The sequence below is a fragment of the Seriola dumerili genome, unplaced genomic scaffold (assembly GCF_002260705.1).
Source record: "Seriola dumerili isolate Sdu_G_001 unplaced genomic scaffold, Sdu_1.0 BDQW01000291.1, whole genome shotgun sequence".
In the NCBI taxonomy this organism is placed as follows: domain Eukaryota; kingdom Metazoa; phylum Chordata; class Actinopteri; order Carangiformes; family Carangidae; genus Seriola; species Seriola dumerili.
Window position 1 is genome coordinate 6089869 of NW_019174546.1, and position 25651 is coordinate 6115519.

At 38.4% G+C, this 25651-nt stretch overlaps 1 protein-coding gene across 2 annotated transcripts; it reads right to left on the reverse strand.

Moving 5' to 3' along the window:
* Nucleotides 1-2626: 2626 nt before the first annotated feature.
* sntg1 (syntrophin gamma 1) lies at nucleotides 2627-24342 on the reverse strand. Of its 2 annotated transcripts, XM_022758100.1 has the most exons (17): nucleotides 24316-24342; nucleotides 22029-22163; nucleotides 20363-20419; nucleotides 20099-20156; nucleotides 19966-20009; nucleotides 19488-19529; nucleotides 19068-19170; nucleotides 18307-18389; nucleotides 17873-18003; nucleotides 16916-17045; nucleotides 10685-10723; nucleotides 8881-8997; nucleotides 8007-8078; nucleotides 7205-7357; nucleotides 6938-7030; nucleotides 4059-4169; nucleotides 2627-3951 (listed from the first exon to the last, which is right to left on the reverse strand). In XM_022758100.1, exons 1-17 carry the CDS (start codon nucleotides 24340-24342, stop codon nucleotides 3769-3771), a joined length of 1578 nt encoding a protein of 525 aa, XP_022613821.1. In that variant the 3' UTR covers nucleotides 2627-3768. The 2 variants fall into 2 exon arrangements, with proteins under 2 accessions (XP_022613821.1, XP_022613822.1); XM_022758101.1 differs by lacking the exon at nucleotides 4059-4169.
* Between the last annotated feature and the right edge of the window lie 1309 nt (nucleotides 24343-25651).

The window sequence follows — 25651 nt, forward strand, 5'->3', positions numbered from 1 at the left end:
GCATAAAAACGTCATAGTATAATAAGGCTTTAAAACGTCATAGTATAGTAAGGCATAAAAATGGCAAAAAAATGTCATAGTATAGTTAGGCATAAAAATGACAAAATACATCATAGCATACTAAGGCTTAAAAAAATCATAGTATAGTAAGGCATAAAAACATCACAGTATAGTAAGGTATTAAATGCAAAAAAAACGTCATAGTACAGTAAGGCATAAAAATGTCAAAATACATCATAGTATAGTAATGCATAAAAACTTAACTCAGATCCTTCTCATTATGGGACAACATTTCATTTTACATTATTATAGGCCCATGCGGGTAGAGAGAGAGACACAGAGGGAGATCGTGATCGTGATCGCAGTTTTACACACTAGGTTCAGCCTGCGTACCCGCAAGAAACTGGAAAGAAGAAAAACAAGAATATAAAATGTTCAAAAAGCTTTGGCACTTTCTCAGGTCTTGAGAAGAGGGGGCGATGAGAACTGGAGTGAGGATGAGAGGTCACTGTCAACTGGTGCATCTGTCAGCATGTCAACTCCAGGTAGGTTCTCTGAGAACTTCCAATAAATAAAAAGAACAGTTTCCAAGCTAAATACAGTAGCACTTATCTATTTTTTTCCACTGCTTGAGCAGAATTGCTTGAGAACCCAAACAATGTAATTATATGACGTCTGGCAGACCATTGTGGCGCCTGTGGGTATTAGAATGGTGGCAATTCTAGTGTTTTTATGTATATATATATATACTGTATATATATGGAGCATTTCAAACGCTCTTAGGAGCCCCTTGGTGGCCATGGGGGCCCTAAGCAGCCGCTTAGTTCGCTTATGCCTTGGGCCGGTCTTGACTGCAAAGCTTCTGTTTCAGACATGGAATACGCTGAACTTAAAAGGATACTTCAGAGACTTAGTGCTGCATTTCCATAATCTCAAGGGACTGATGAAAGACAGATAAAAGAAGAATGGTGAAAATAGACTTTTAGTCTCTAGTATGGGTCCAACTCCAGAAACCCAGCCCAGACTAAGAATGGCTAACCCTGATGACATCTTCAGGGCTATTTTTCAGACTTCACCACAGCCTAAGCAATAACCTTGTTAAAAAAGAAAAAAGTAAGTTCTCATAATGGCTGTACTTAATCATGAGTAGTGTGTATTTTTGACACATTAGCACTGTGCTTTGTACTAATTGTACTGTACTGATAAATAAAAAGTACAACTTGACGGATATTTACTACATACCACAGACATACTTCACTTGTGTCTATGTGACCTTGACTGTTCTGAGAAACCTGGAAGTTTTAATTTAATTTATTTTTTATTTTTTAATGATGGACCTCTTCACCAAGAACTTTGTGTATACTTAAACTGTATGTCAATATACAATTTACATGCTTCAAATATCATATCTGCAATGGTAATTTGAGTATAATGAAGTTATATTTCAAGTATGTTCATATTTAGTACAAACGTGTTTTTAAATCATATTGGTAATAATAGTATACATAGTATATTAAATTGTACCATTTACATATCATTAAAGGAATAGTCCTCAGTTTGGGAAATACCCTTATTGGCTTTCTTGCTGAGAGTTGCATGAAAATCTCTAATCTAATCACATCTTTGCAGTTATTGTGAACCTACCTTAACATGCCGGTTAGCTTAGCTTAGTTTATTTTACCTTATCTTATCTTAGTTCAGTTTAGCTTAGCTTAGCTTAGCATAAAGACAGGAAACAGCTTGGATCACACAAAAGATAAGATATAATGTGTTAATTTGTGAGATTTAGAGGGGCTAGTAGGTGTATTTTGTTACCTTTGAAAGAAGCTAAGCTAACTGCTGGCTGTAGCATAATGGACTGATATAGGGGTTTAAACTTTATGTGTAGTCAAGTGCAAAATCAGTATGTCTATAAGTACAGAAATTTTACCAAACTTCTGAGAACACATCAAAATTCACTTTTCACATGACCAGTAAACTCAACTTCACATGCAAATATGGTGGCATACCCAGAAGCTGTGAGAAATAAAACCAACCACAGGTGAGCCATGTTATAAAAGGTCTCATTTATTAATTTATCACACAGCATATTTGTTAATAAAACATCTGCAAAAAATAAAATAACCTCACTCTCTAGATCCTGTGTTATAAGGGTATATGCGACCGAGATAATTTTAAAGCACAAAAGCATCACTCAGACTTTCTTTGCATAGACTGCACAACCATTAGTTTCCCTCAGTCACTCACATCAGCTTAACAAGCCCGCACTGTACGAAGCACTTTACTGACCCCATTTAATTTGCTATCCTCTAGAGTTTACTGAGCCATGGGCCTCTTGTGTTTGGATTCTACTTTGTAAATGGAAGGTAAGAGCATGACTAATTGCGCTAATTGACCTGAACTCTTTCTGAATATGATAGTTTAGCCGTTACTCTGTTGTATTTATAAACAATTTAGTGAAGTTTAAAGGCGCATCTCAAACCTTTGGAGGCCATGATGCTACATTTTTTTTTCTATTTTCCTCACGGTGTGTTTTTCTCATTTGTCAATGTAAAGATTTCTTTTACTTTATTTACAAGCTGAAGTAAAAAAAAAGATAATATTCCAAAAATACACCATTGCTGATTTTATTTTCCTAAATTGGTCCATAGAGTAAATGATGAAGAGAGTACAAGGTTATGCGCTATCTACCTAGTCGTCTCTGGTGCACATCAAATTAACAAATGCAGTAATCCCTACAAGTAATTGCTCGCCATAATTCATAATTCTTTGAGTTCATTTGAATGTCAGTGTTTATTTACATAATTAAGTTTTAGGGAGAGAGAAAAAACAACATGGAAGGTGGTTTTTAATCATGTTTAGAGAGGTTTTGTCAGATTATGGTTGTGTGGATGGTGAACCTGATTATCAAAGTGACATTCCTTATCCATACACTCAAAGCTACACTTCCACACAGCCTTCCTATCCAGTAATCCAGGAAACAGTTATAACCTGACCTCAAACATGGGTGTACATCATATACAGAGAAAAAGAAATGAGGTTACTGAGTATATTCGTACACATGCCCATCTGAAACCATTCATTTACTCCACTAATGCTGCCAGCAAATATGTAATTAAATTCAATCAAAATCATGTTTTTGTGTTGCAGGATTTTAGCTGGACTCATCACACATCAGTAGAAAATAAATTTAACTGCTAATTGAAGTATGAATGTAGGCAAAAGTTTTCACCTCAAGAACAAACACAAAAGTGGAAATATAGAAAGCGCCATCATCATATCCATTGTCCAGAAATATCCTTGCAGAACTTTAGGTGATGTGTTGTCTGATGTGGAAAAAGGGCTAAAATCAGTTTATCTTAAACCCCAAATCTTCAGTAAAATTACATAGAAAAGCAGACTACCCTGGGAAAAGAATTCAATTTTTCTTTGTGTCGTGTTGATTATAAGGATGTCTGAGGATCAAGAGAAAGACAAATTCACATAAAAATGTTTTTGAATCGCACATTTCGTGTTCATAGAGTGTTCCTGTGAAGTTGTTCAAAGTAGAGGTTTGTGTTTAGGTCCACAACGATTCCAGAAATCCCAGAAATCTGATGCTTCTTCAGAGGTGATCCCTAAGAGCTTTTCTGTTCCACCACTGTATACAGCTGTCCTCCATAATGTCAAAGTCTGAAATTTTTCCACTTCTCCCGTCCACCAGTTTAGGCCACAGTCACAACTAAGTGCGGTGTCTTTTTAAAAGGGGTCTGGAGAGGGCAGTACCTGTCAAGTGGCGTATTTGAGTTTGGGTGTCTGTGAATTACATGAGATACTGGAAAGAGAAGGAATCCCTGTGGTAGTCGCGGTGCCATGGCTCTCCACAAACATTGGGTCCAGGCAAGCAACTTTGGCAGCAAAAAAAGCGTGAATGCAGTGAAGCACGGCGAAGAGGTTTGAGAACTCCAGCTCCTGAAAGAGAAAAAATATGCATTATCTAATTTTCTATAATGAAATTCTTCTTGAATAACATCTCCCTTTACGTGATGCAGCATTAAGCATCTCTCAAAGTTACTTACCTTTGCTTCAATAGATTTGGAGTCTTGATTTTGGAATAAAAACTTGATCTTGCTTTTTCCATCATCGGATGATCCTTTTAGTTGGGAGAACTTGTATCTCCACAGTACTGCCTAAAATATAGAAATTACAAAGATTATGTGAGTCTACTAAAGAAAAAATACAACTAGCCTATATATCTTTATTTACAGCAATCCAATCTGTGAACCCCTTCTTGTGTCACTGTTTCATGAATAATTCATGTTAAAATCCACATGGATCCAGTGAGAAATGGGGCACGTCAGCAGATCAACCAGATATCTGTTGCTGTGAGATATAAACTTGTTATTTTCGCCACTGGGAAATTTAACAAGCCACAGCAATTTCACCTGAAATAGTAGAGCTTCGGTGATTCAATTAGTGTTGAACTGCATAAACAAAAGCCGAGCACTGAGCCAAGCGACAGTTTCCAGGCTGACTCCTCAGGTCGACAGCTGGCCACACTTTTCACATGAATATGTGTCTGTTCATTACAACACTGTGCTGACTGTTCCTGCCGCTGTAATAATCACTGTAACCCCGATCAGAGCACTGATGGAATGTTGTATTTCCATTTGCTGTTACCTTATTTTACTTCTACTCCACTACATTTGTCTGACAGTTGTACTTAGTAGCCACTTCTAAGGTTACAATTTTTTACCCATCCTGTCCACTGAAAACCACATATCTCCAACTTTGGTGATTTTGAATTAATTTTATTCCTATAAACTGAAGGATGACGTGTTGCTTTACAGGGTTCTCACAGGACAACAACGCTACATACATATGATAATCTTATAGAATATGATGCATTTCAGTAGATTAAGCGACCCAGTGGTAGCTATATATAAACTGAACAGTAAATGCAGTATAAGTATTTTCCCTGTGTGCTATCTGAATACGTGAAGCTTGACTGTGATATTTTTTTACTGGGCAAAAAATCATTTTAAATCAGGTCAGATATTCATGAAACGCTATCAGAGTGTAACAGGAAGAGTGTCACCTTGTCTTCTTTGCCTTTAAAAACCCATCTGACTCTTGTTAACCTTGACAGAGGTGATGATATTTCCATCTCTTTCATGTCAGTCACAACCACTTGATATTATATCAGTAACATTTTCCAAATGGAGGATTATATCTGACTCTATTTCCTCTTAAGGAGACGTTCTCATGAGCTTTGCTCAGTTTTATTTTTGTTGCTTTATTGTTGTTGTTGTGCAATAATGAAGTTAAAATATCCTTTCATCAACATGTTTCAAATGTGTTCATTTGAACTGATTTCAAACTAGATGCTATTTTAAGCTATTAATTACACAAAGGTGGATATTGTTAAAATAATATTTGTAAACAAGACACAGTAATCCTGGAATTGTTGGATTTTCAGATTTAGTCTTGTTTTTTCAATATGTTAGTTTCAGGTTGCATTCATACTGTTACCACTAGAAGCTAAAAGCTGGACGTTTCAACCATTTGTTAACCATTAGTAAACTTGTGATGGCAAATATACTAAAGATCAGTCTCAAACCAACTGTAAATACTTTTTTGTATTTATTTTCCTCCTACATAGGAAGACATGGGTAGATTTTTTTTTCAACCGAATCATCATTTTTATTCTTTTCAAATTAGTCGAGCTACTCTGCAGTCTTTCAACATGCCCTCCCCCCTCAGGCACACACTGGTGATTTGTACATTTTGCTCATCTGGTGCATTTATTTTTTGTTGTACAGATCAGAGCAAGAACTTCCCTATAAAGATGTTATAACATAATGTTAAATAGAGTATTTTGATGCCTTTCTTAAGGCAGAGAGTCACATTCACATGAACCTTTTTATGTTTGCTCACTGTTTCTCTCAAGTTGGTTTTTCCTACACTTTAGCTTTTTATTTAAACAGCTGACTCTAAGGGTGTCTTGCCACCAGAGTGTGAACCCTCTGAGTCTTGACAGCTCACTTGCTCTATGCACAGTCCTCATTTGTTATGCAAATGTTGTATTTGTTGTATTTACATTTTATGCCCTTTATTTAATAGATGATACTAACTGCTTTATCCATCCATCAGGTTTGGGAGGGCTGGAGCTGCACTCACACTTTCTCACAGGTTGCTAATGTCCACCTTTAGAGTTTTATAGATTATGAATCATTGTGCAGTTGAGGCCTTTGTTCTGTCAGCCTTGTTTTATTATGTGATACAAATTCCAATTAAGATTCATTTTTTCAGCTTTTCCAGAAAAAAACTAGAGCTGTGGAACATCTTACTGGACCCTGAGCCAGCAGAATACAGCTCAACTTGTTGTACAGAGTTTTATTTGTGCTGTTTTCGATTAAAACTAATTCTAACATGGGTTTTCAAATTTGCCAATAGCAGCTTTTAATTATGCAGTAATCCCACCCCGTGTATTGTCTGCGATTGTAGTTTACATATGGATTGTGTTTTGCACATTTTTCTCTGTAAACAATACACTGGCAACATTTTTATCGTCCTTGGGGGACATTGTTGCTTCCCATTGCAGGAATTAGGGCCAAAATCTTAGAGAACAATATGGCAACGCTTGTGTCCTGCTCAGCCACATAATGTGCACCAGTGGAGTAGTCTGCATGACTCTCAGACTTGGGGAAAGGCCAAAATGAACTGCAGGGAGAAGTGAGGTTTGAGCTGGGGGGAACCAGCCGTCAAAACAAATGTGCTCATACTCCCAAAATGCACACAGTGCAGAATAAGTTAGCAGCACCAAAAAAAGAAAAAGGGAAACTGAGGCATGGCATCGTGATTAGTTTCATCACACTGTGTACAATCTCCCACTGAAAGGATCTGTTTTCCCTTTTCCCAGTTCTTATTGATGATGAAAGGACTGTCCTACACTCACCTTTGAAGCTGCATCAAAGCACACAAAGCCCATGCTGAAGTCAATAGTAAGTCCCATAAGGTGGCTCTCCATGATACAGGCATATGTTTTACTCTACAGAATAGAAGAACAAGATGTTACCCACAAGGACACAAAAGTCTCTTTTGCTGCTGTGAAAATGTTATATGAGCATTATCAATCTTTGTACTAAAACAACTGAGGTGGAACCTTGTGTGAGATTAAAATCATCACAATTCCCCGCACGTTGCCTACTGTTAAGGTGCTGACCTGTATCCTCTCCACCTCCAGGAAGGTGGCCATCTGAAAAGCCTTTTCCCAGATCAGCAGCTCGCACTCCAACTCGACGCTGAAGAACATGTCCTCCCCGCTCTCTGTCTGGACGCTGAAGCAGTGCTTCCTCTTGTCCAGAAGGTCATTATCCTAAGACAAGACAGTACGACTGCCATGCTGATCAGGTACAGATGGGCAGAGTGATGTGGAGATAAGACGAGCAACAGCAATGCAGGGAGGTAAAGGGAGGTTTATTTCACTCTGATGACAGAGTACAGGCTGCAGACTGCAGCTGTAAGAGCACTTGAATTCTTATTCTCTATATCTTCAACACTCACATTAAGGTAATAGGCATGTATGCAGGCTGAAACAGACAGTGTTTTACTCTAATGTATCTTTTTATAGCTTTATGTAACACAAATAGCACAGTGTAATAGGTATGGCAGTGTAGGTCAATTTATATCTGATTTAATATGTCTGATTTAATATGTTTGTATGAATTAAATTACCCATAATGAGTTTCTACGTAATGAATTGCAGATAAATTCTAACAATCGAATTCAAAGTGACCTCGAATCTGGAGAGACGCAACAAAACAATCTGAGCCTTGAGCATCTCTGTGGGATTGACAAGCACATGCAAGGTACTAAGTGAGTTATGTAAGTGCAGCCCTCAGACTCTGTTTGCTACTTTTTATTCCTTCAGTGTATCCAGCGTGGGGCTTTGATCTCTAAATGGAATGAATGAATGAATGAATGAATGAATGAATGAATGAATGAATGAAAAAAAGGTGCCTTACCTTTAAAATCTTGCACATTATCTCATACACAGTAAAGCTTTTCTCTGCTCTGGTCCAGTCCCATGTTGTCACCTGAAAATATCACATAAATGTTTGGAAATACTTTTTAATGACAATTCACTTGAGCGTTTGCTAAGTGCGGTCCCCCTTTAGCTACTGGTGTTACGCCCCGCTAGCTTCTCATTTTACACTGCACAATGACAAATTTTTTAGGCATGCTAATGCTAATCCACTCCTTACTCATTTGCTTTTGTTTTTGGAAAGGTAATTTTAAAAGAAAAAACTAGCATCCAAACTCTTTAGATACCAAGTGTCGCTCTTACGATAAACCTAATCTGAAGCTTATGCCTTGTTACGGTTGCTAAGCTGTGATAGGTCAATCACTATCAGGGGGCAGGGTTTATGTAGTCACTTGAGGGGATATATTCCTCAGAGGAAACTAATCTTCAATAATAAATAAGCTTGTCTCGACGTCTGAACAAGCAAGCTCCCATATTCCACCATCCACTCACATTAGCATATTCCATTTATATCAACACAGTCAAGTTGAGCAGGCAATTTTCAGTTATCTATCAATCTTTTCCCATCTCCAGTACCATCGACAGCTTATCCCTCTTGTCATAATCACTTAAGTGGCTGGCAGAATGTAAACAGATTTAATGATCATCATCAATCAACAGGAAGATCAATGCAGCACAAATGATTATGAGTGAGCTGCTTCCTTTTTTTTCCAGCAGGAAAGCATTTTCTCCCTCAACAATACATTAACATCAAATGAAAAATCTCCTGTGGAGTTGAGCAACATTAGTTCAAACACAGAAGTTTTGTGGGTTGAAGACATTGGTATAAAACAAGCAAAGATGTCAAAACTTACAGGGGGGGCTGAAAACTTGAAGAGTGAGGAACCCCTCAAAGCGAGGAACTTTGGTGAATACATTCGGTCCTGAACAGAGTCCTGCTCCTTCTCGTCGACCCAGCCCATGTAAATAATCTATCAAAGGGTAAAACAAAACAAAGATGAACACCAGAGACGTGGCATGTAATAACAGGCTTCTAAGGGGTGGGATAAATTCCTGTGTCATGCTCATTTGATAGAGTACAGAAAATTATTTGAGATTTGGAACCAAATATTCAGGAGCTTTAAAGATAATGAGACAGGTATGCCTGTTTTCTAGCAGATAAAATACCTGACAAATTGAGGTACTTCGTCACACAAAAATCATATGAAGAGCCAATAAGAGAGATCTGTATGCCACAGAATAAAGTAGGAAAAATCTGTGATGGCAGACAAATCTGTAACACTTCCAACCTATTTAGTATTTACAAGCAATATATTAACAATTAATAAATGGCTCATAACACATTATAATGTAGTTTTTAGCAGAAAAAAGTACATTTGTAAGTATTAAATAATATATTTGACAACTACAGCATATCTCCTGTGGCATCTGGCATCTATAACTGGTGTAGAAACAACAGTAAATTAATTACTATCAATGTAGTTTAACACACTCAAAACACACTCAAAATGAGATATAAAGTATTTGGTTCTTACTTTTATTACACATATATTTTAATTTATAAATACTTTTTCAGTCTCAGTGAGAGCTAAGAAAACACCATCCTTACACGAAGGCAATGAGATACAGCTGAGAGATCTGGGACCTTTCATTTTTGAAACGACTGTTTCTGAAGTCAGGGATTAACTGTGAATCTCAACATGTCTTCATGAGGTTTGAACATATTCATAAACAGTTTCAGACCCTAACTCTGTGTAATACAGTTAATGATTTTATGATGTTTGTTCATGTGTGTTATGACAACATTAAATATGATTACAGCTGCAGCGTTATCAAAGACTCATGTGTTTGTACACCAGTTTGCTGACAAGTACGTTTTTAAACTCTTGAGATGTTCTTTTAGTATGTATAGTGTTATAAGCAATTTATTTATCTATTAAATGTGAGATGGGGGAGGTTTCAGTCAAGTGACAGAACTCTATAAGCATGTAGCATTTATTGTCATATCATTGGCTTTTACATTTAGGCAAAAGGTATAAAGTTTTCAAGAGAAAAAAAGAGGTTAGACCAACAGGGAGATGAAGAGACAAAAAGCAAAGCCTCTGCTGCAGATGTTCTGAGGCATGATTTTAGACATCAAGTGTTTCACACCATCACTACTCATTAAAGTCAGGGTGATTTCAACCCAAGTAAAATGTTTGCTTGCTTTTCTGTTTGGAGTTTTTTTTTTTTTTGATGGATTTGCAAAACAAGCGAGTGAAAGATTTAGGACAAGCAGTCACATCTCATGCAGTTAAATTTCTTAAATGAATTGTCAAGTGAATTCACACATTTTTGTGAAGCAGAAACCAGAATAAATAAGCAAGACAAAAAGTATCCCACTGTCGCGTCTGCTCCCCATGCCATCATATGACACTTAAATTGTTTTCTGATCATCTCTCAGCGGATGGTCTTAAATGATGCAAAGACTCTGCTTGTGTTGCAATAGATGGCAAGATGGGGCTGTGTCCATTCTCTGACTGACTGACCTGGTTAGATTTAGGTCTGATTTTTAAGATAAATGTAAAATGTGAAAATTAAAATTAAAATCAGCCAAAGCAGAAAGAAAATCTTAATTTGGAGCAGGAGCCCGGCTCCTGCATGAAGAAAATGTCTTACCTGCTGGTTTACTGGAAAATTCCGGTTAATCTTCTTCACCTGTTAAATATAACAAGAGCATCAGTAAGTCATCAAAATATCTCCTGCCAACAAGCAAGAAACCAATTACTGGCAAAATTTTAAATATTTGGAGCACCCTGTAGGTACTCACAATCAGAATGACAGTCTGTCTAAGAAGAAATAAACTAGCATCTGTGCTAACATGTTAACCACAGCACTGAAGGAACACTGTTAGAGCGACTTCATTTATTCAAGGCATGCAAATTACAAAATGAGATAGATAGAGTCATTTCCACAAGGACCCGAGGCTCTTCCTAAAAAAAAAAAAAAATCCATTAAAAAAAAATCCATTCTCTCTGTGGTAATAAAAGCGGGGAAACTACTGAGAGAGCAGTCAGGCTTTAAATTAAAACATTCTCCTCAGATCACAGGTATCACTCGCTCCTAATCCATGCTATACTATCAATATAACTCTTTCTTAGGAGCAGAGCACCAAATTAAGCCATCCAGGCCTGATCCTGTCCTCCTTTAGAGGCGAGAACAAGTCACAGCTGCTTATTGTGCAAAGTTACTGAAGTTTGTGTCGAGGGAGAAAACAGGATGTTTCTTTTTCAGCGGAGGAACTGGGAGGGAAACAGCCAGATAACTGTCAAGATGTGAGCTGGGTTTGGATATATGGGAGCAGTGATGGTGGGTTTGTTCACATTCAGCTGTGGGTTGTTGAGGCCAGTCACAGTGACTGCAGGTCTAAACCACCTTGGACATAAATCAGGAAAGGCTGAGGGGTTCAGTTCTTTGAAACAAATCACACATCTCTCACTCTATTTCAAAATACACGGTGGGAAGCTTTGACTGAGTTTAAGGTGGGAAATACCAAACTAACACCTACTGAATTGCTGTGTTTTCACTTTATATGTCTATTCTATGTCATTCCAGGGGAAATATTGTACTTTTCGCTCCATTTTACATTACATCTGTAATTATTGTACCATAAATGCAAATTCTATTACATGGACAGAATCACTGTTTTTCAAGTCCGTCTTAAAACAATAGCTATGAACTCCAAAATAGGTTTTGCTGACTATAATCATTCTTTGTGGTCATACTGGCCATCAAGAGATCCCTTCCTCGGTAAAATACCAGCGTTACAATGTGCTTCACATTATGCAGATGAAAACATACAAGGACAAAAGCATAAAAAATTATTGAAAGAATAAAAACAAAGAGAAACAAATCAGGGCAGGAAAACTTTGAGATGGGACTGAAAACACTCATCTGAGTTTGCTGACCTGACCCCCAGAGGGAAGCTGTTCCATAACCTGGGTGCCAGGACAGCACACTCTTTATGGTTATAGCGGTGTCATAATTTATTTAAAGCTTATATGAGGCCTCAGCAGTCTGAGCTAGTCAAATCAAAAGTTACCACTATCTCAAGTTACAACCTTTTAATACAAAATTCCTTCCTCATGTTTCCACAGATAGTGTTGAGTGGCAGGGAGGACACTGACAAAAAGAAGGGACTTTTTTGTACTATAAAGGCTGTAACTTTGGAGGGTATCCACTTTATTTGGTTAATTTGGTTGGCTGAAGATTGTTATTAATAAACAGATACATTTTTGAATACACATTTGACAGGACTGTGGATTGTGTCCCACATCACGTACACTGACTGCATTAGGGGGAGATCTTTTTGATGGCCAGGATGAAGAGAAGGAATTATTACAGCAAGCGAAACATGTTTCAGTGCTTATATCAGCAACTGACTAGTCATTTAAGACAGATCTCAACTAAGATTACCACCTCGCAGTTGTGTGCCTCCGCCAACCAGCCAAGTTGCAGGAAATATGGTCACAATCTCCCCTTCCTGAGTTACAGCATTGAATAATGGCCAGAGGTGTTTTTGCAGAACATTATGATGTCACAGTGAAATTGACCCTTGACCATTTGGATACAAAATGTCATCACTTCATAATTTTATCCTACTAGACATTTTCGTTAAATGGTGTCATAATTAACATATGAATTTGTGAGTTATAGTCAAAAATGTGTTTTATGAGGTCACAGTGACCTTTGACCTTTGACCACCAAATTCTAATCAGTTCATTCTTGAGTCCAAGTGAATGTTATTGCCAGATGTAATGAAATTCCCTCTGGGCTTCCTGATATATCGCATTTATAAGAACGTGAGGTCACAGTGACCTTGACCTTTGACCTTTGCCCACCACAATCTAATCAGTTCATCCCTGAGTCCAAATGGACATTTGTACCAAACTTGAACAGATTCCCTTGAGGAGTATATTAACACTGTTAAATTGTAATAGATACACCTCTCTGTAGGTTTTGTTTTCATTAGTACTTGGCACTTTACACTGTCATTTTGTACACAGTTTATGAATGTATTTATTTTACTATGTATAGAGAGCATCTTTAGCTTAAAGATTCAGTCCTGGATAAATACAGTTCTGTTACCTTACTTACTAGATTTGTTGCAGATTAAAATTCAAGAGGAGATAAGCTCATAACATATCACTGTTGTCGGGCAAAATACATAGCATTTACTCAAAATATAAACATTTCAAGACCACAAGAAAAGCAGCCTTTTATTGTTTTTTTAGTTTGATGCCACAAAGCACTTTTGAGAAATATTATCAAAAGAGTTTTAGGAATGGAAGAATTGACTCTATTGTTATAGTGAGAACATCACTGTAAGGTAAACCATGGCCTTTTTATTTCAGCTCTACTCTTTACAGCTGGCTGTTGTTTTCTCCAGTCGCTGTGTCGTTTACTGCTCATTTCTACCAACACTGATATTTACAAGTTTTTACCAATACCTGACAGTGTGGCACGATGATGTCCTGTAGTTGTATTTTTATTTTTATTCTCCACATACTTATGCACTATTTCAATAACTTTTCAAATTTTAATCTTGTGTTCTTTTTTATGGTGACAGTGTAACATCTGTCCAGGGACCACAGATGAAAAATAGACTTTTGGTTAACTCTGGCACATTCAAAATAATGTTTATTAATGTGCACTGTTCCTGTTAAATAATCCAATAAATAAATAACATAGGCCTTGGGGGTTTATCAAAAACATTCTCGATCTAGCAGGCACTTTTATAATACTTTTTATAATAAGTACTTTTCAGTTAAAATTTCAGTATTTGACTATTTGCTTTAACTTTACTTCCCCTCAGTATCTGAGAAGATAATTCCACTGATGGGTCAACTTACATAGCAAACAACTGAGGTCCAGAAAGGCCAAATGAGTCATGAGTCACTCATGGAAAAAGCATCAATTAAAAAAAAAAAACTAAATTATTTAATATGTTGAGGTGAATTGTCTCGAAAATAATTATGGTGCATACCAAACATGACCGAACAAAGATGAGCAGGGATCACAGGTCAGCGCTTGCCAACAGGGTGTAGACAGACATCTAACAGTGGAGCTGCCACTGAGGAACAGCTTTGAAAATTGCCACAGAATTGAATCAGCACAGTCTCAGCAGAAACTGTTCAGCCTGACATTTGTTGAAACTTAAATCTGAGCTGCAATTCAGACACCACTTGTATTCAACGCCAAGGCACAGAGACACATAAACCTAACCTGTCGTCAGGAGCATTATGCCTAAACAAGAAAGAGATGAGTCGTGAGGTATGAGTCAAACTTAGATGTGATTTCTAGATCTGATTTGATGCACAGTCACATTTGGAGAAAGCCAAAAGAAACCTTCAGCCCACAGTGTCTGCTGCTCTGCTGTGTAGCCGACTAGTGGGAGCCGTTAGGACCAATGGAGCAAACACTTTCCTTCATAATGCTCACATATTGCCTTCATTGATGCCTTCAAATGCATCGCTAAACAAACTAAAGAGTGCTTTCATGAACACCGGGATGGCCTCCCCAGTCACCAGACCTGAACATCACTGAACCTTTATGGGGGTTTGTGGAGCGCAGAGAGCCGAGCAGGTTCACTCGTCAATCATCGCTCAGACAACTGGCGGCACTTTTTCATGACGAATGATGCAATATTTGACTACAAACAGCTCAGTTCAAGTGTCTGACAGCAAACCACGAGAGACTGACACTTTTCTGCAAGCAAAGGTTGACCCTGCTCTTTATTGGGTGCTTTACTTGCTATATTTGTCCACTGCTGGTGCATCTCATTTGCAAGGTTTCCTGTTTAATAAGTTGGACCCATTCATTTTTTTTTTTTTTAAAAAGGTCCATCTATGAATATTTATCTTGACCTTTAAAAAAAAGGTGAAAATTTGATACAAACACAAACCCTCCCAAATATGTTCTCTAGTTTTACCCTTGATTGTTTTTTAAGGTCTTTATGGGACTCTGGCTCATCTGCAGCATAATCAATTAATGAATCGATCAATCACTTTATTTGTCCCTGAAGGTCAATTGCTGGGGCAGCAGTGAAACGAAAACACAATAAAAACACAAAAGCACATATGTACAAAGTAATGCAAAATAAAAATGGGTGTAGAAATGGAGTATGCAAGTCAAAACAACTTAGAAGTAAGTGAAATAGAGAGTAAAAATATAAGATTAAAATTAAAAATACCCGCACATAACTGTGTATATATAGATTCACTGTATAGCTAGTCAGTGCTCATCTATCGTATTTAAAGACGTAGAAGTAGATATTATACTTACATGTATTACAGGCACTGTGGCTGTATATATTTAGAGTTCAATAAGAGATCAATAATGGTCTTACTTTTTAGTGTTAGTTTAGTTTCTAGTCAAGTTTTATTTATTGATATTTTTTTCAATTTCTTTATCCAGCTCTTAGATTGTCCTCACGTTGTTTGCTTTGTTTTTGTGACTTCGCTGCTACAAGTTACAATTTCACATTCAGATTAATAAAGTACTCTTTCAACCATCTGTCTATATATACGCTGTTACCTTTTCCTCAGGGAGGTTAGTTAAGAGATGGAGGAGTGTATAAAAAGAGTAACCATACCTTTTGTTTGTGGATACAAGTAAAGCAGCTCTTTTGTAGTTTCTTTTTCATTTTTCCATTCACTTCTTATTACTAGAAGTCTATTCTGAGCTGCCTTTGAACATTAAAGCATAACATCTAGGTGATAATAACCAATCCGCTCTTTTGAAATTGCAGCTACTTTCACTTAAAAAGATGAAAAAATATTAAAGCTTGTTAAAAACTGGCATCACCGATGGCCATTTCAGAATCATGTACACATATTCAACCGTCTGCTCTTTCAGCAGAAATCTGTACATGCAGCCATGTTACTAGCTCACTCACACACCTCAGTGAATGCCAAGGCCAGAGCGAGAAATACACTCTGTATTGTTGAGGCCACTCTGGCAGTGAGTCATCGGTGTTATGTTTAGTACGTCCCTCACTTCGTCCACTCCAATTAACCAGGGTTCCATTATTCCCCAGAGACCCTCGCACACAAGGAGGGCCATCGCTCAAACACACACACACACACACACACACATACACACACACACACACACACACACACACACACACACACACACACACACACGGCCACACACACAGCCACGCCAATGGACACAGGATAATTACAAATCCCTATTTTACACTGCCGCTCCCTCCATGTTGTATTCATGTCATGCGGAGAGCCAACACTACTGTCTGGTTACGTTTTCCTAGACGACGGCTTGACAGGCGCTCTCTAGAAATCAAAAATTATAGTTTACTGCATGTTGTCAAAATTAGACATTTTTTTTGCCAGGTTCTGTATGAGCTGCCTCATGTGATGAAGCTTGTTAGCAGTATTTGTATTTGACCCCCCCTGCTGAGCATCACTGCCTGTCTGGAAACACACAGACATACTTTCTTTTTTTTTCATGTCAGCTGTGGTAGAGCTGGGAAAATATGTTTGCAATAAGACAAAGAATACAACATCATTATTTCTTTATTTCTTGCTGCCTCTTGGTATCATTATTTTATCATATATTATGATGCATTATAGATTACACAAGTGCATGGGGCTTAGCTGGAGGGAGTACTGTAAGTGTAATTCAGTGCGCTTTCTGTTATTGTGACCTCGGGCTGAAAAGGCATTAGTGTGTGTCTACTTAATGCCATGACATTTGCAAAGAGACTGTTAGACAATCCACAAATTGAAAGTCTGTTGCATTAACACATAACCCAATATCTCATTGGTTTACATGGGTGACTGCATGAGGCGGCAGACCTAACAAGCGTTATTGCTTCTTACTCACATTGTGCTTGGTGAGACTGGAAATGTTGCTCGCTATTGCCTGAAGCCAGTCCAGACAGTCTTCGGCTGCAGTAAACTGTATAACTCCGCTGCAAACGCCGTCCACAGCTATAACCTGGAAAGCATTTTTCCTGAAAAAATAAAGAATAAAACTGAGGATCAAATTTAAAAGGCACAAGAAGAGTTTATCCAGTTTACAGTTTATCCACATCTCTGCAGAATTTCAGCACATTACTACATCTCAGCGTAAGGATTAAACGAATGTATGAATCAGTGAGCTTCAGATGTGCTGGTTGGAGACTAGCTGTTTTCTAGTCTTTGTGCCAAGCTAAGCTAACTGGCTGCTAGCTGTAGCACAGTACAGCCATGAGAGTGGTATCGATCCTGTCATCTAACTCTCAGCAACGAAGCAAACAAATACTGAGCTATTCCTTTAAATGTACCAAGAGATTTTAGGAACAGACCATACTCACAATGTAATAACCAAAGCAGACAAACTAACTCTGACAAGGACAAGTTCATCTTCATTCTGCTGTACAATAAACTGAAAACAAAAATTCTGTAGTAAGGATGATCAATCTAAAAACTTATGATATCCTTATGCAATTTTCAGCTAATATGCTAAAACATGCCAAACCACAAGAGTGATTCATTAAGAGTCAATCCAAAAGATTACTGTTTCCATCATCCACTGTGTAGCAAATGGAAATGTATTTATTGACAGCTTAATGGCTTTTTACGTCATCTGTCCACTATTCAATAGTTCTGTCCTGTAGTATGGCAGACGCACAGAACCAGTGTAAATAAAGTTTACTGCAGAATTACTTTGTGTTGCAAAAACATATTTTCTGCTCCATTAGAGAACACCCAAGCACTTAAAATGTATGAGGGGTGACACCAGCTCTGCAAGTGAGAATAGATCCCACTGACCCTTCAAGATGAAGTCCCCGCAGCTCACCTGCAGACGTCAGAGCCCGGGATGTACTGCGACAGGCGTGAGTGTAGCAGCGGAATAAGGCGCAGGTCCACCCATCTCTTCTCCCAGCGAAGCCCTGGGGATGTGGGCCAGGACGAACAGGACAGCGTGTCCTGTATGAAGTGTGAAACACAATTTAGAAGAGCTTGTCGTTTCCCACCTCGCACATTTCAAACAGTTGACATGTCAAGAGCTTGAGTCCTGCTGCTGCTGCTGCTGCTGCTGTTGCAGGTGCACAGACAGGCCTACAGCAGCAGAGGGAAGCTGATTCACCCACCTCAAAAGATAAAGATAGAGCATCCCGGTTATCAGCCTGCAGTGACAGCTGCATAGAAACAATTTCTGGCTGCTGCATGGCTACAAAGGGTCAGTTATAGAATCAGTCAGTTAAAGAAGAGAATAATGGAAAAATGTACCGTGTTGTTAGGGTGGTAGTTCAAGTGCAGGCCGCTATCACACAGAGGGGAGGACGTCCCACTACTCTGGTCGCTGGGAATGCCTGAAAGTGCAACAGGAACACACAAAAGAAAATATAATAGACCCCCCCACCACACTTCAAATTCAGTGCAACACTTCTATCTATTTCAAGGTTTCCAACATCAGTGAATCACAGCCCTGAACAAAAGTGTGTTACTTTGTTCTCTGAGCCAGTTTGTAGTCAGTTGACTGGTTGATTGGCCAGTCAACCTGGCCTACATATGCGTATGAAAGGATTTCATAAAAGCTTTCATGTCTGATGACGGGCTGAAGCTATCCCATGTAGGAGCAGTCAATTGCACCACAATGAGCAATGTCAATTCTTTCAGTTCAGTCTTTAGCATCTTTTGTGGAGCTTGAGATGGTGTCCTATCGTCTCTTTAGCAAAGTAGCGTCTTTATTTAGTGCTTGTCAAGACAAGCAAGTTCCAAAAAAGAAAAAAAGAGCAGCTGAATCTATGTTTCTTTATTTTTGGATTTTCAGGCTACAGTTTTTTGTCACCAGGACGACCAGGCCTAGACAGAAAATAATACCAGCTATAAATACTCTTGGTTGATTATTCGCCACAGCAGTAAAGGTGATTATATAGTTTAATTAAAGAGAGTGTGTGTGTGTGTGTGTGTGTGTGGGTGTGTGTGTGTGTGTGTGTGTGTGTGTGTGTGTGTGTTTGTGTGTGTGTGTGACTGTGTGTGTTTCTTACATGTGCAGTCCTCACAAAGGGGCAGTTTCAAAAAGGCAGGAGTCTTCTTTAAGAAAGAGACAGTAAGAGTCACTTCTTCACCAGCGTTTCTCAAAACCTGGACCTGGAAGGTAAAAACAAGAGAATATTTTTACTGCAGGAAGCTGTAAACTGTGAGGCTTCTCTGCTGAAGGCTTGCTGTGATGAAACATGGTGTGCCAATGTCTAGCTAAGAATGGAAATCCAAGATAAGGGATTTAAACAGACTGGAAGTTTTATGCTCCTCACACACATTTCTTACAGTTACATTTATGAAGGGATGAAACAGAAAAAAATTGGCTTTACATGTCAAAAAGATACAAATCATAAAGTGAGACAAGATAAGCTGCTGAAAGAACTGTTGCAGTGTAAGAGAATGTGAGATATGAGCTGACAGCTTACCACTTCCTCGTGGCGATAGCTTCTAACGTTTATTCCATTTATCTAGAAACAACAGTAACAGGGTTACCCTAAATAATACTGCTGGCACCATATCACTGTAGCTCTATCTTCAAAATGATTAATGAAGCAAGCACAATAACTGTTATGGCATCTGCGCTGAAAACTGTAAACAAGAGAGTCACATCCACGGTTGCCATGAATGCTGAATGTCTTTGGCTGGCTTGTAAATGTTGCTTCTGCATCGTATGAGCTGACTGAGATGAGATGTGGGAGATTTTCTTTTTTTTTTTTTTTTTGGTGACATTCATATAACAAATGAAAGATTTGGGATGTGACATTTAGCTATAGGGATGCATAATCTTTCAACACAGTTTTGTGAATGTGGCACATGAATTATTGAAGAAACAGTCCATGTTATTTTGCAGTGAATAGAATGAGTTGTGTAAACAGGCTTCAATGTGAATTCTGGCATTTTTACCTGAAGGATGCCGTCTCCAATGAAAAGCAGCCCAGAGAGTTCAGCTGGAAACAGAAAATCACTTCAGTAAAAATAAACTAGCAAACATAAAAATGGCAGTAGTTGTGCAAAGTTTTCGAGGATAATAATATACCTTTTTGCTCTTTTGATATTTTTGATATCACAACAGGGATTTTATGCTCTGCACCACCCTAAAGAGACAAATTAAATCAAATTGAATTACCAAGGTATCACAAACACAAAACAAGGCAAAGACACTTAAGAGTAACCCAATTTTCAGTGAGTCCCTGTGCTAACGCTGCTATTGCCGTTTTACAAGAAAATGATCAATAACACTTGTTCAGACTTAATTAAAGAAGTTGGGAGGAGTGGTCTAATCACCCGGGATCTAAATTACCTTGATGCTCAGGCCAAACCCTCCAATCGTCTGCCTCCTGATCGTTACAGTCCTCTCCTGGAAGAGATTCAGTTAGAGTCAACAAATGAGTTCAGGCTGATGCTGAACCTGTGGGAGCTCGTGCAACAGAACAAATGGAAGCAACGGTTTGTCTCAAAACTAGAATTTATTTATAACAAATTAACAGCACTGATTGAATGATGCAACATACATCCTAATTTGTTTCAGCAAAGTGCAGCACATTTAAAAGAATCACTGTACAGCAGCTTATTTTTCCTGTAATAATAATACATAAGACGCAGTGATAATTAAATCTTTATCATTTTTAGATTTTCAGTGGAATCACATGATGATAAGGATCTTAACATGTTATTATTCTACAAATGTTGGTTGTAGAAATTAATAAATATGAGCAGCATGTAGTTATTAAAGGAATAGCCGTCATTCTCAAAATACACTTATTGCTTTCATGCCAAGTTACAGCATTATACCACTTGTATCTGTACAGTAAATATGAAAAATTAAATGAAATGTAAGAAGTATAAATGTAAGAAGAATAAGTGTATTTCTACAGTGTCAAACATTTCTTTCACAGTTCAGGTTGATCACTTTAGCTGTGACTGCAAAACTTTGCCACTTTGTGAATATTTGGATTAATTTAATGACAATGATTTCAGCCATATCGCACACCTCTATCTATACAGTATACATCAGTGTTTTCAAACTCTCAATTGCAACAGGTCATTGCCTACATCAATATTCAAATCCATCCAATACAAGACAACATTTTGAAAAGTAATGCTGGGTAAATTGCCGAATGCACACCTGGTAAGTACAGGTACATACAAAAATCAAGTGCTGCCCAAAGAAAGTGTTGGATTCTCACACACAGTGAGTAATAAATGTATTAAAAATGCAACACTATCGACCTTTTGCGGGCATTAAATTCATGATGCGGAACAACATCTTTTGTTTGAGAGCCACAGGCTGCAACAACCAATCGTCTGAAGTGTCAAGAAAAGTGTCAAGTTAGGAACACATGAGGCAATTAGAGCATCAGCAGCAGCAGACATCTGTAAAATCAGACAATGTCTGTCCAAATCCATATGATGTAAGAGTGAAATGGAAATTGACAAAGCTGCAGGTGCAAATCAAAATGAGACAAAAGGAGGGAGTTCACACCAATCCAAGTCTCACTGCATTGTAAAATTCTGGATATGAGTTTCTTAACAGATTTTGATGTTGGATTTGTCTCAGGTGTTTGTGATTTCACTCTTTTTTTGGATGGATTGTGACAGCCTGTCACTCTGGTATAAAGATGTTGTGGCATATTGCGAGTTGCATATTGTGAGTTTGATGCCTGACAAAGGTCTAGGATCGAACACATTTTGTGCTTACAGAGCGCAGGAATTCAACTTTTTCTTCAAAATGTAAAATGTAAAAGACTATACATCATGATCCAGCGGGTGAATCACTATTTAATAGCTACATTTGATTTATGAGGAATAGATTAACTGATGCAGATTTTTCATTAGCTGACATTCACGGTGTTCTCAGCATCTTTGTGCTGTAACCTTCACCGTACTGCACATGCACATGTTACTGATTTCCCCGTATGAAGGTGAAGCAGCATTCAGTAATTGTCAGAGGTGACCGTGTTACTTACACTTGAATAAAAAGGCTCTCCTGTCACACAGATGACATCTTGTTCTTGAATGGTCAGAATATCTTTGGCCAAGTGTAGTCGAATATTAAACGGCTCCTCATTACCTTCTTGCATCAAATAAATCCCAGTCTTTGTCTGTGAACAGGCAGAGAGATAAATTCATTCATCATCTCTCCATGACTAAATTAACTGGCCATGAAATGAAATGTCATTGAGAGTACTTGCTGCAGGATGAACATGGAAATTAGGGTACAGAGTTTTGGTGATATCTGTTTTGTATTTTTTGCCTTTTTATTATTACTTTGCTTGTTATTGCTAATGTTGGAACAGACAACAATAATCAACACTCATGGTGATAAATAAACATTTAGACAAAAAGAAAAAAAAAAACATATGAAAACTGTGTTTTTAAATAATGAGGAGAATCTGTAAAGATACCCTGTGTGTGCATGTTGAGAGGAAAAACACCTAGGCCACTTATTCTAAGTGTAAGGCTGATGATGATGATGACAAATTAAGAAGCTGTGAAATTAAGTGGCTAGAATCAAGCTCACCCTTTAAATTTGAATTTCCCTGCTTTTATACAAGCAAGTGTGGGGACTGTGTGTGTTTCCAATGATCCATTTAAAACATGCTAATCCGCATAAATTTGCATTCTGCACCCCCCCACCCCCCCCCCCACCCCCATCCGCTTAATTGCGATGCCTGTCCTGTCCTTGACTTAAAAAGGTCTAAATAAAAAGAAGCACCTTCACCTGACAAGACTGCTAATAAATTTTTTTCTAAAAAGCCTCCACTGTCAGCATCCTTGTCACCTGGGACACACCACCCATCAGTTAAGCAGACAGCCGGCTGCATGGCTGCTGTTCACACAGAGAGAGAGAGAGTATCTCAACTGCAGGTCAAACTTGAATCAAAGTCAGTTTAGGGAGCATATTATCTTTCACCCCCGTAATGAGGAATGTGAAGAAATGAGCCTCCGCCTGCAGCTGCAACATGAGGAATGACACGAGGGGGGCGGGGGGGCATTAATTCACATTGTTTGAAGTAATGTGTGTGTGAGAGTCATTAGCCGAGCAAAATGAGGGCACTAGTGCCATAACTGTGCAACGCCGGGTCAGACAGCGTCTCACGTGGTCGAGCGTTGTTGGACCCCTTGTAGCATATGTATTGTACTGCACATAATTAGCCTTATCACTGATGTTTCACTATCACACTTCCCTCCATTATTATCTCAATCATGGTCTCCAACCTGATGTCGTGCACATGACCATTTATACTGCACCAACAGCAGCAGACATGCAACCAAGACAACTCTTTATAACCCAATGGGATAATAGTGAGTGGAACAGTAGGCCGCAACAGGGGGAAGGTCCTCAAAAAGCCTGGAAATAAAAGCTTGTTTTTACTTGTAATTTCTAAATAAATGTTACCACATTATAAGTAAACTATCACTCTTGGCTGAATAAACCTGACAAACAATTCCTTGTATCAAAAACAACAGAACAGCCTCTCAATAGGCTATTATACAGTTCAAAGATGTTTGAGATGCGCAATATTTGTCAACTAGGATGGTAACTTTTGCAATATAATCAGTTTGCCGTTGTGTTTTTATCCATTTTACTATGGTGTCCACAAACAACCATTGCCAGCATTATTTAACATCACACCCTGTTTTAAGAGAGACAGCAGGTCTTTTCAGATTTAAGACTGGGGTTAACTTTTTGTTACTAAACTTTTACTATAGTACTTCTACAGACAAGGCAAGTGCCTATTAGGAACTAATTCACCTTAATTCTGCAAAAATAAAACATGATTCCATTAACATCTTCATTGGTTGTTTGTCCACCCCTTGTCCCCAAGCTAATTGAGGACCTCAGGTGAATGTTAAAGCAGTCATGTCATTTAAAAAAATGTAGTAAAATGAAGTAAAATCACAAGACAAAAGAAAAACACGCAGAGATAGAAAAGAATTAGAGGGAAAGCGGCAGTGTTTCTGAGTGATTTTACAATTGGTACGTTACATGGCTTGCTAATAGGCTATTGTAATAAGCCACAGAGAGTGAATCATTTATTTGTACAGATGTGAAAATGGATGTATTAAAAGGGGTGGGGGACCCACTGAGGCCGCATATGTACGAAGGGCCGGAGCGCTGATGTTGCCACATGCTTTCAGATATACTGTGGTGCTTAGTGTTGCTTTCCAAGCGCTTGAAAATGTCAAGGCAGTCTCTGTAATCATAGTCAATTCCCTGTCAGACTGTTACAATGATTGAATCCTACCAACCTCTTCATTTGAAGTCTTGAAATCCATGTGCTACTATGCAGTGAGGGATACTGTAAAGGAGAAAAAAAAAGCAAGATTGAGTTAGACTGTGGAGGGAAATACTTAATGACATGACCGACTTGCTGCACCAAACTGCAGTCAATTTAAAACAGCATTGTTAGCAGGACGCCTACTTTCATTATAGCTCCGTCTTTCTCATATAGAACTTTGACGACGGAGAGAGTAGATGTTTCATTGAAATGTGCCTCTTTTAAACTCAACTGTGCTAAGAAAAAAAAAAACTCTATTGAGCAATCTTGGAAGAAAACCAGAGACCATTAAGGGTTAATGAATAATTCATTAGCAAAAGGTGAGAACCCAGGTGTCCTGATAAATGTTTCAATATCCAATCCAGTGATCCCAGAAATGAACTGTGTAACCGTAACCAATGCCTTGTCTGAGAGAGCATAAAACTGAGCCACAGCAGGAGAAAACGCCACAATAAAAGCACCATAACCTGAGAGGTACTGTGATTAGAAAATAAAGGCGTGACACTACTAATAAATACCATATTCTTTTTAAATCACCTGACTTTCTCTATACAAACAAGCAGTCTCGAGGAATGTTGTGTGAGAGCCTCATTTACATAAACCAGTTCCACTCACTTTTAATCAGACATGACTGCCACTTGACTCGACAAAACAAGTACAGAACAAAAATGGCTGAACAGAGCCTGTGCTGCAGAGGCAGTGAGAGACTTACCTCAGCAGAAAGGCCCCCAGCTCTTCGAATGGTGAGATCTAGCCATCGAGCAGTGAGTTGATCCCTGATCTGAGCCGTAGCAGAGGGCCTCCCCAAATCATGGCTGTCAGACTTTGGTGGTGGGAGAAAGAGCAATGCTGTCACCTCTCTGGATGGCTGTAGGTGTAGCAGGATTATTCCCAGTGGAGCTGGTGCCGAAGAGCAGAATGAGGGTAGCGTGCAGGGAGGGTTTCACTCCTGGCGGTCCCTAATCGGTGGCTGTGCTGCAGTAATAGGAGGAGGATGTGGTTAAGGTATCATACTGATACGAAACCCACTCGCAGGTGAGGAGCTGCTGTGATCTGATAAGAGCTGGAAGAAAAAAAACAAACAAAAAAAAACAACAAAACTTCAAATGAAGCTCAGAAACAGAGCTGGATATTGTTTGTTAAATGCTTCTGTCTGCGGCTGAAAAGATGCAATCGACAGTTGCCAGCAACACAGATAAGTGTGATGTCAATGTAACTGCTGCATGTATGTGGGCTGTTGAGTCAGAAGCAATTCACATCTTTATTTCTCAAATAAGCACCCGCTACAAAAACAAAAAACAAAATGG